Source organism: Apaloderma vittatum, unplaced genomic scaffold (genome assembly GCF_000703405.1).
Source record: "Apaloderma vittatum isolate BGI_N311 unplaced genomic scaffold, ASM70340v1 scaffold4642, whole genome shotgun sequence".
Lineage (NCBI taxonomy): Eukaryota > Metazoa > Chordata > Aves > Trogoniformes > Trogonidae > Apaloderma > Apaloderma vittatum.
Genome location: NW_009705134.1, coordinates 61,472 through 72,051, shown reverse-complemented (window position 1 = coordinate 72,051; position 10,580 = coordinate 61,472). Strand labels below are relative to the sequence as shown.

The following is a 10,580-nucleotide window of genomic DNA, read 5'->3' as shown; positions in this document are numbered from 1 at the left end:
TTGTGTTTTCAGCAGCAATATAAAATGTAATTGATACTTAAAGCAATATGTTAGAAGTATGGATAGAGAACGCCAGGAGAGAAAAATCACAAATGTTTAGTTTTTCTGTGGGTTAGTCTACATACTGAGCATTTTTTCCATCTGATTTCATATTCTTAGCACTTCAACAGAGGATGATGATGAATTACATTTACATGATTGTAGCCTGTAGGTTACTGTAAGGATGTTTCTTTAGTTACAGACACTCAACAGAGCAGTTAGCTCAACAGGGTCACTTTGTACCATTTCTCCTGCTGCTAAATAAACTTATCATTTGTGCTATTGTCTTCCAGATTCATGAAAAACTGCATTATTATGAAAAACAGAACCCGGTGCCCATACTCCACGGTGCAGCAGCCTTGGCAGATGATGTAAGTGTCCCCTGCTGAGATCACTGGTACCAAAGTCTCCCAAAAAACTGTCTGCAAGCAGAAGTCCTCATAGTGCAAACATATGAATGTAATCCTCTGAGCTGAAATCATAAGAAGCTGCAAATGTTTCCAAAGGTGCTGTCATCACTGGGCTTTTTGCTGATATTATTTTGATTTTTATTCACTTGTCAGTTATAAAAACATTGCATCTAGATAGCCTCTTGTTCTGCTTTACTAACTACGTAATAGAAATTACAGGTTGGAACTCTACTGGAAGGGGAAAAGCTGTCAACTATTAGTGTTTAGAGAAAGTCAGAGACGAGGAATGGTTTAGAAAAATAAAGACAAATGAGATAGCAGCACTGCTGACAGAACATGAAAAATGACAGATAATACTACAGAAATGAAGCATATGAAATGCCCAGGAAGGACGCTTGTTAAAAAAGAATATCAAAAACTATTAAAGAAAAAGTACAGTAGTGATTTATTGATATTGGAGCTTTCCAAATTACCTTCATAACCAAAAATTAATTGTAAAAGTGGTCGGCATTGATGGAGTAGTTAATTTCCTGTAGCTATAATTTTTATTTTAAAGAAAAAAATCTAACCTGCCATTTCTTGCTATTTGGTTAATTCTAGGATTCTGATGAATTGTTCACACACCTGTATAAACTATGACTGAACTTGAGGTAGGCCAGGATAGAGAAGTCTTTAATAAACTGTGGTTTAGGTGAAATCCAGAAATCTTTGTTGCAATTGATGATCTAAGGTTGTGTTTTGGAAAAGGCAGTATGTATTAGGATCTGTTTCAAATATGGCATGTTTGAAACTTCACATACTTTATAGATGTTTTAAGATCTTAACTGTCTTTTAATATAATTAATAGCTTTTGAGTTTTAAACTTTACAATTTAGTTGTTGTGAAGTGACAATGGTAACATTTGAACGAAAAAGTAAATTAAACGTATTTGAAGTCTGTTTTTAAAAAAGGCTATAATGTAATTTATTCATGTTTCAGTAGGAGGAGAGCTATATGCCGTAACATACCAAATATAATAATGTATTAGCTTTGACATCAGGCATATATTAGTAATATTTTTTTAACCTTCAAGTAGCTTTGAATAATGTTGATAGTAATTTTGAAAATTAGAAAGCTGGTTGAAATTCTCTTCATTAAGTTCTTGGTGACATATTAATAATCGTTGTTAACATTTGTGTTACGGATCTCTGGACTAAAATTCTTAATAGGAATCATTTCTTATTTTTGGATGCAAAACTTAGGTTTCGGTATTTTCAGAAATGCTGGGCAATCGCATTCTTTGTTCAGCCCCATTAAAAACATAGACTTTTGAAAATCCCCAAATTCAAGTACTCTGTCACTCCACTTTAGAGAGGTCAGGATTTTTAACAATATGACTCTATTATTATGCACATGTGGTAATATTTTTAAAATGTACATATGTTGGGACGTGAGTGTCTCTAGACAGCAGCCTACTTTTTAAACACAGCTTCTTCTTAAAGATCCTCTTGCTAGTTCTTCAATTTTGCTTGTGTGTTGCTGAACAGCTGGTTTTACGGGCACTGTCCCATAGAATAAGGGTCTCCTTTGGTAGCTGAAGTCAGGCTGGCACACTGCAGGATTTTTGGTGTTTCAGTAGATAGCAGCAGACTTTGAGGAAGCTAATTTGTAAATTAGCAGTGGATTTTGTAACTCCAAAACTCACGAAGCTTCAGGATTAAAATGCTATTCAATTTTTGGCATATTTGTCTGACTAGTTGTCAGCCTCAGGAATTCAGGAACATGTTAGTGATACAAAACACACTTTTCTTTCAATAGGCTTTAAACTGATGTTTTGTCTTCCTAGTGATAGTAACTGTTCTATAATTAAACAAAGAAGGAGATGTTAGCAAGTGAATATTTCCTGTTTGATTTAAAACCTAAATTTGAGATGCTGCTAGCATTAAGTAAAAATTATTTAAGGAGTGTCTTTTTATTCTTGTGTTATTTTTTAAAGCAATTTTGGACATACAAATTGTGGTGCAGCTTCTTTTCTAAACATTTTTCGTATTCCTAGCTGCCATACCTTCTCTCTCCTCACACCTTGTGACTTTTAGGCTGAATTTCTCATCAGAGATTTTGTTTGCTTCTTATTTTGGAGCAGCAGTGTCTGATATAGGAGTCTTGATTTCATGCAAATGACTTAAACATTGCTGGCAGTATAGATATATACAGAAAATAAGGCCTCTGGGTTATTAGAAAGCCTATTTTGGCAAACAAATCTTAAAAACTTTGTCCAGAAGTTTTAAACCCCCCGGCCCCAGTGCTCCTCTTCTCGCCAGCCTCACTCTACGTAGACCCCTCTGCCTTCCTTTGTCTTCCCCTCTCTGTGGTGGCAGCTCTTCCAAAAGAACGTGGTGAAAAGTTACGTTTCCCTCAGCAGAGAGTCAGAGATGAGTTTCTCAGACAGCTCTTCCTGCAGCCTTGGCACAGGAGGTGATCGACACGGTATCAGTGTGCTCTGAAGCATTCTGCCTAGTTTGTACTGCTCCTGGTAGCTGTCACAAATCTTGGCCACTTCGACAACAAATAAAAATCCAGTCCAAACCTGCTAGAAGCGCAACATGCAGCTCTGGTGGTGGTATCTGGTGCTGACCTGGAGACATGGCTTTTTCTTCCTCCTCCTCTATCAGTCTTTGTCTTTTTCCTCCTCTTCTATCGCAGGGGAGATACATGTGACTTTTATGGAAATGGTTGGAAAAGCCTTGTAAATTATGTGAGTGAAAACAAATTTTTAATCATTTTGTCTCTGAACAAATATTTTCTAAATTATGAGATTATAAAGTCTGTTAAAGCAGTAACAAGATATTCTTTCTGTTTCTCACTGTTCTACACCTTATATACCTGCATGTACACTTGCACCACCATAGCAAATGTCACTTTAGAGAAGTTTATGGATGCTTGGGTACAATTCACTGAGAGAGAAATGCTGAAGCAGTCACTCTTACTGAGTGCTTGCTAGTCGTCATCAGTGAAACATGAATTAATAGGTTTTATTCTCTAGTGTTGAGAAGTACAAGCTAAAGAATGAAAAGACAACCAAGGGGAACCTGTGTCATATACCTGCTGTCATTCCTACCACAGATTTTCAGCTTTGCAGAGATTTTCCATAGAATATGTAGACTAGATTGCAGCCAGGTTACCTCAAAACTCGGCTTTATGTGCCTGAAATGGTTCATTTTGACCTTTTCTACAGAGATTGCTTTCTAATCTTTCAGTATTAAGACACGAATATTGTTAAGATTAGCATTAATGTACTTGATGAATGTTTTCATCTATGAATTATAGTTAAAATGCTGTGGGACTGTAGGTGATGAAGTATTTTTATTCCTGTTACCCCTGTATTAATTTGAGGGTTAAAAAGTATTCAGACCATGTCTGATGTCTGTAATCACTTTTAGAATTGTCTATTATATATAATTATGCAAAATATACTTCTATCCATTTATCTTGAAAACTTGTACAAAGTGAAAGTACAAATTTAAAATTAGGCTACATGAATAAAATTACTTACTTACTGCAAATAACCAATCTTTCTTTGAGACATTTTTATGATACTGATTTAATGCAAAGAAAATAAGTGATTATCTGAAGTCACGTTTTGGATTATGAGCCATACAGCTTCAGAATTTTAAACTGAAGTTCAGTGTTGTGAAATATGTTTTAGCTTTTCCTTCTTCTGGAAAAATAGTTTGAGTCTGAAATCCTGCAGTAAAATATGCCTCTTGAGTCCAAATTAGTTGAGAATGTCATGATAAGAAAAACTCAAGACGTGAGCCAAATAGCTGTGGAATTAAACGTAAGACTGCTGCTCTATTGTTCACCAAACCAAAATTTTGTAGTATAACCACACCTAAATTACTGATCTTGTTGTTAGGACATAGTTTGTACGTTTTAGGGGCTTGAATTGCTGATGACCTGTTATAAACTATATTATGATTAACCCGCTACACGTTTAACAAGCTCCTTCCAGTGTGTGTCTAAACATACTGAAAGGTTCAGATTGCTTGCACTGTAGAGGCACTTTGCTTTCTTATTCCAGTCCTAAACAGCACAGCTACTGTGGGTTTTTGGAAGCAGCGTGGATTTCACCACCTCATTCGAAACTGTTTTTTATAGACAGCGTCAAAGTTTGATCCAGTCATTTTTACAAGCAGTCCTTTGTCTGCACGCAAAGGACTGTTCACTTAAATGAAGTGCTGGGATTTGCCCCCATTGCTGTAAATCAAAGTGTGATCTGGCTGCACCCTTGCCAGAAATGATTACTTGTGTTAAACTAGGCCAAAAGGCCTGGCTTAAATCTGGTCCACTGAGGGCCAGAAAAGAAGCGCGGTGATTGATGATGTTTTTGTTCATGCTGGCTTCTGTTTGAACACACTGGAAAGTAATAACCTTGAACAAGAGAGATTCTGGGTTGTCACTGATGCACTGGGTAGAACAACGATTTGCTAATGGTCTTTGTGTCAATTCCATCTCCCACCCAGCTGGCTGAGGAGCTGCAGAGCAAGCCACTGAGCAGCGAGATCAGAGAGCTGTTGAAACTCCTCTCAAAACCCAATCTCAAGGTGAGGACGTGTTGCACCTGCAAAGTGCTTTCTGCATTGGTGTCTGCATCTGCTTCCTTGGGCTGTGTGTGATTTTGTCTGCTTTAATGAATATGTGTGCTTTAAAGAAGGGACACAATGTTACTTGGAAATACCTGTGATGAAGAAACACATTTAATGTTGCCTGTAAATTATTAGGCCGTTACTGATGTTTGTAAAAGGAATCCAATGGAAAGCCATCACTTATTCACAATGGATATTTCATACAGTAGATAATTGTTCGGGGTTTTTTTTGTCTTGCAAAAATTCTGTTGCATGGGCTTCATAAATTTATTACAAATATACTTTTACTGAAAGATTTTCAGTCCTGCCATTGATTGAATTACACTGTGCATAAGTAACACTACCTGGTACTTGAAACAAAATTCCTGATGGTTATTTTTAAACAAATCTAATCTGAAAACTCTTGTGGTTCTTTGTGGTGCTTTCATGGAACTTAAGACTTTTTATCTGAGTGCCATTGAGTCACTCAGGTTGCAAGGAGGTTGTCTAGTCCAACATGCTTCTCAAAGCACAGTCAACACTGAGCTCAGAACAGGTTGCTCAGGGTTTTCTCCCATCAGGTCTTAAAAGTACCTCGGAGCAGATATTCCACAAACATTATTCTTCCGATTTGTAGTTATCCTCCTAGTGAAAAATATTTCCTTATATCCCCTGTGTATCATTGTTAATGCATGCTATCACTTTATTTTTCCACTCTCAAGAGAATGAAGAGCTTAGTGCTGTAGTTGCATATTGCAGTACTAATTAAATGCACCAGCTGGTAAGTTCAGAGGAAAAACTGTGGAGTGCAAAGGCACCCTTTTTTAGACAGTTGGTTCTTTATACTCTCTATAAAACACTGATCTCAAAACCTGAGACACTGTGATAGCTTTGAAGTGCTACAGAATTTTAAAGATCAATTATGCCTCCTTTTTAAAGATTTTTGCACGTTTGGTTATCCCATAGTTTGCCAAGTGACTAGCTATTTTTCTCGGAAGAGGTAAGCGATGCCGGTGGCGCGTTGCAAGAGCAGCTGTTGGTGCATCAAATTGCAAAGATCCTAAACTTGGTTGTAGGTATTCCCTTAGTGACTGTCCATGTGTGTTTCACACATCTGAAGCTTTAGTGGGTTGAGTCTGAAGACAGCTCGTTTGCCACACTGAGTCTCTCCCTCTCCCTTTCTCACCACTTTGCTGTTACACCTCCGTCCCTCCCTCCCTTTCTCATTCACTCGCTCTCACTGTGTGTTCTTTGGAAGCAGTGAAATGCAATGTGATAATCTTAGTGGGATTTCCCTCACTGGGCTTCATATGACTGAACAACTGCAGTAACTCAGCGAATGTCGGTCTTGGCTGCAGGGGCATGTGGCCAGCTGCGGGGTACCAAGTGCTTTGCACCCCGAGACCGCCTAATCCTGTGCAAGGCACACGTTTCCCTGCCCTGTGTGGCTTGCAGGTGTTTGTATGATTTGGAGGAAAGAACTGACAATATGTGTGATGTTTTTGCCTATTCACTGTCTGGCAACAAAGCTGATGAAGGGCCTGGAGAATAAATCTTATGAGGAGCGACTGAGGGAGTTGGGACTGTTTAGTTTGATGAAGAAGAGGCTGAGGGGGGACCTCATCATGCTTTACAATTACTTGAAAGGACAGTGTAGAGAGGTTGGTGCTGGTCTCTTCTCACAGGTAATTAGGGACAGAACCAGGGGGAATGGTTTCAAGTTGCAACAGGGCAAGTTTAGGATGGACATTAGGAAGAAATTCTTCACGGAAGAACTGGAATAGACTGCCTAGGGAGGTCACCATCCCTGGATGTGTTTAAGTGTCGTTTAGGTGTGGTGTTGGGTGATATGGGTGAACTTGTAGTGTAGGGTTAATGGTTGGACTCAATGATCTCAAGGGTCTTTTCCAACCTGAATTGTTCTATGACTCCGTGATTCTCCGTGTGCCATCTCTTGGCAAAACATGCCTGGGAGAGATGATAAATTATCACTGCTCTCTCCTCCATCATATTGACCAGACAAATGTACTGCATTCAGTCAGAGGTTGTTCAGATGAGGTTCTTCTTTTGATTTCCATGTTCTCTGTTGGGCAGAAAAGGAAAGGAACTTGCTGTGACTCAGTATTTCCATTTCCTCCCCAGAGATGCCCTCAAGTCTGTTCAGCTGTATCTGAGTTTATGCTGTATGTTGCATGAGATTTTCTAGCCCTTTGCTATTAGGTTGATGGCTGGAGCACATTTCTTGGTTTCATTCCTTCTAGATTCCTGGGGCCAAATGATGTCTAGAACAACTTTTTTTCCGCACATCTGAAATTACTTGGGATAACTGATCTGTCTTCTCCAATGATGTTGCATAGGCTTTATCTAAAACCTGTTATATGGCTTAATATGGGACTGACTTAAGCTCGCTGAGTGTGGGGGAAGCTTTCTTTGCTGATCTTGTAACTGCAGCATTAGTTGGAGCCAGCCAGGATCTTCCCCTTTCCTACCTATCTGTTCTAATGTCTGTGGCGTGAGGAAGGGTGATTAGGATTACTTTACTGTAGTAGATCACTCCTTCTGCAAGTTTGGGGGCATAAAGGGGATGGGTCTATCAAGCTGATTATAAAATCACAGGTTTGGTTAGTGTGCCAAAAAAGGCTGGAAGAGGTTTTCAGCAGCCGTCTGATTGGATGAACATTTCTGTATTTTCATTATTGTTACAAAATGGTTTTGTTCTGTTTGCATCTGATGAGTAAAGCAAGTTACCACAAGCTTGTGGTGTTCACGGTTTTCATGCATAGAGAAATGTTTTAAAGAATAAAATAATTTCTCTGAGGCAGTTATATTTATCTGACCTGAGATTTTCAGAATGTCCTAAAAGTCATTCCAAGGTTTCGTCAGATGCATTTTCTTCTGAGAAAAAGTAAATTGGGCATTTTAAATTCTTTTAAATTTAAAGTCTTTTAAAAACTGGATGCAATATCTAGTTACACTGAATGTTTTTTTTTCCTATTCTAAAATGTGGCATCCTTTACCATAATTAAATAAGCTAATAATGGTTGTGTTTTGTATTTTCTTATTAAAACAGAACTCTGGAAGTAGAACAGAGCACATAGCTCTGGGAAATCACGTGGATTTGTTTATCTGTGTAAGATACTGCATCTGCATTCTAGATTGAAAATATAATTGCAGAGTCCCTTAGATGCAGGCCAGTGACGTCTATTGTTTTTAATTGCCAACACTGAATAAAGAATTATAGGTTACATTCTGCGATCCTACTATACCTTGTTAAAGATATCAACAAGTGGAACAGTATTTCCATACCTTAGAACTCAAATCCAGGTGAATGCAGCATTTGATTTTTAAGCAGATCAGAAATTAGGTTTTTGAAATGCATCCTGTTATCTCTCATTCAGAAAGCCTAAGTACAACCATGTATAGCTTCAGGTCTTACCTGTCATGAGCACAAGTGTGCGATCAAATGTTTGCAGTCAGTTGAGGAAGATAACTATTAATAAATTTTTACACTTCCAGGGTTATACGTATTCTGAGTTGACTGTTTAAAAACAGTTTAGGAGTTTCACATGTCAAAGTTAGAATGATGGTAAATAACCAGAACTAGATGTCTTGAAAATTATATTGCTGTGCTTGTGTTTCTTAAAGCTATGAGGTATGTGGAGATTTTAAGTTGCTTTTATTAAGCTGCAATAAAATATATGCCTTAAAGGTACCTTAAAGATATAAAACATAAAGGTACATAAATTTGCAGTCAGCCCAGCCTGCGGACAGGGCTGTGTTGCTCTAGTCTGAATGGCATTGGGACCTAGGTGGGGACACGCTTGGGCGATTTGAAATGCCCACAGATCGGACTTAGATGGGTGTGCGATGTAGCTCTCTGTAAACCTATTTTAGATTTCTGAAAGTGAAATTTCTGTCTTCCACTGCTGTCTGTATTTCCTGCGTATTTCAGGAACAGCACTCACTGCCCATTCCTGCGTTGCCGTGGGACAGGCGGTGGAAAGCCTGTGTGCTGGCACCATCTCCAGGTCTTCCCCTCTCCTCAGGTCTCGCAAGGCAGACAAGAGCTTGAATTTGGACGGCCTAGTTTGGAAAAGACCTTTAAGATTGTTGATCATTAACCTAACACTGACAAGTCCTCGACTAAACCATATCCCTGAGCACTGTGTCTCCCCAACTCTTAAATATCTCCGGGGAAGGGGACTCTACCACTGCCTTAGGCAACCCGTTCCAGTGCCTGATAACCCTTTCAGTAAAGAAATTCTTCCTAATATCCAACCTAAACTTCCCTCGGTGCAACTTGAGGCTCTTTCCTTTTGTCCTGTTACTTGGTTGAACAGACCGTTCCCCACCTCTCTACAACCTCCTTGAAGGTAGTTGTAGAGAGCGATAAGGACTCCCCTTAGCCTCCTTTTCTTCAGGAGCTTGATTCACCTCTACACAGCTTGTGGAGCACAGGCCCTGTCTGCTGGCCTTTCTTCTGACAAATGTTTAGACTTTGTAAAAATCCTTTCCAGTTTTTCAGCATAGGAGCTGGTGCTTTAAATTAATTGTGTATTAGATAATCTGCATAGTCCTGCCACCGTTTCCATTACAAGTGTTAGGTACTGTGGTGTGTCTATTACAGCTTCACATGAACGAGGAATGGAGGGAGGACTGTGTTGCTCTCTGGAAGGTTTTATTCTGTATAATTCAGGCTAATGGGCTGCATTTGAAGGTGGTAATTCCTGACCTGTGTGTGAGTCAGTACTGTATCCACTCCGGGCTTTTTCCTCACTTCCCAGAGTAACTTTCAGCAATTCCTGAGGTGTAACCATGAATTAGATGATTTTAAACCCTATTTCAAGGTTAGTTTGCTTATTTTATGAAGGAAGCATTCAGAAGATTCAAGATTTGGGTTTTACATTCCAATTTTTTTGATAGATGTACATTGAAATTCCATGATTTGATACATGCTTGAGTATATAATATACTGGTTTTGTGTGTAAAAGCAAAGAAGAAATATCTCTTAGCTTCCTCATCTGATGATAACATTAAAATTACTTAATATATGGTGTAATGAAGCTTGACATAACACTAAATCTCTCTCTTACAGGAGACTAGAACCTATATAGTGGGAATACGCATGTGGAATTCCTGTTTCTGATTTAAGAGGAAAGACTCCTGTCTTTTTGTAAAAAATATGAAAAATAGCATAAAGAAATAAATATTCTCAGCTTTAATGGTTTATAATTTGGAGAAATGTAACGAACTTATGTGACAGCAAACGAAATGTATATGGAGAGGGGAGCTGTACAGAACTTTTAAAAGTAATTACAATTTTTAAAAATTACAATACATCAAGTAGGTGTCAGTGCAATTGAGAGAGGTATCTTTGTAGAGCAATTTGTGGTTTTTTGAATCTGGAAGTATTGCTGCTGTCTGTGAGCACTGTGCTTTTTTAGTTGTTTAAAATTAGCTATGTTATCTAGAGACAAAATATTTCATTTTTCATTATTAGACAATAGTATAAATTGGAATACATAAT

At 38.3% G+C, this 10,580-nt stretch overlaps 1 protein-coding gene across 1 annotated transcript in view; it reads left to right on the top strand.

Annotated features, from left to right (window-relative positions):
- Positions 1 to 332: 332 nt before the first annotated feature.
- The window catches only part of MPP7 (membrane protein, palmitoylated 7 (MAGUK p55 subfamily member 7)), a gene marked incomplete at its 5' end in the record, with an annotated part of 66,214 nt that continues 55,966 nt past the window's right edge, over positions 333 to 10,580 (top strand). Inside the window, 2 exons of the mRNA XM_009865267.1 lie at positions 333 to 410; positions 4,952 to 5,032. Of these exons, the coding sequence (XP_009863569.1) occupies positions 333 to 410; positions 4,952 to 5,032 (159 nt within the window). The remainder of the gene's footprint in view (positions 411 to 4,951; positions 5,033 to 10,580) is intronic.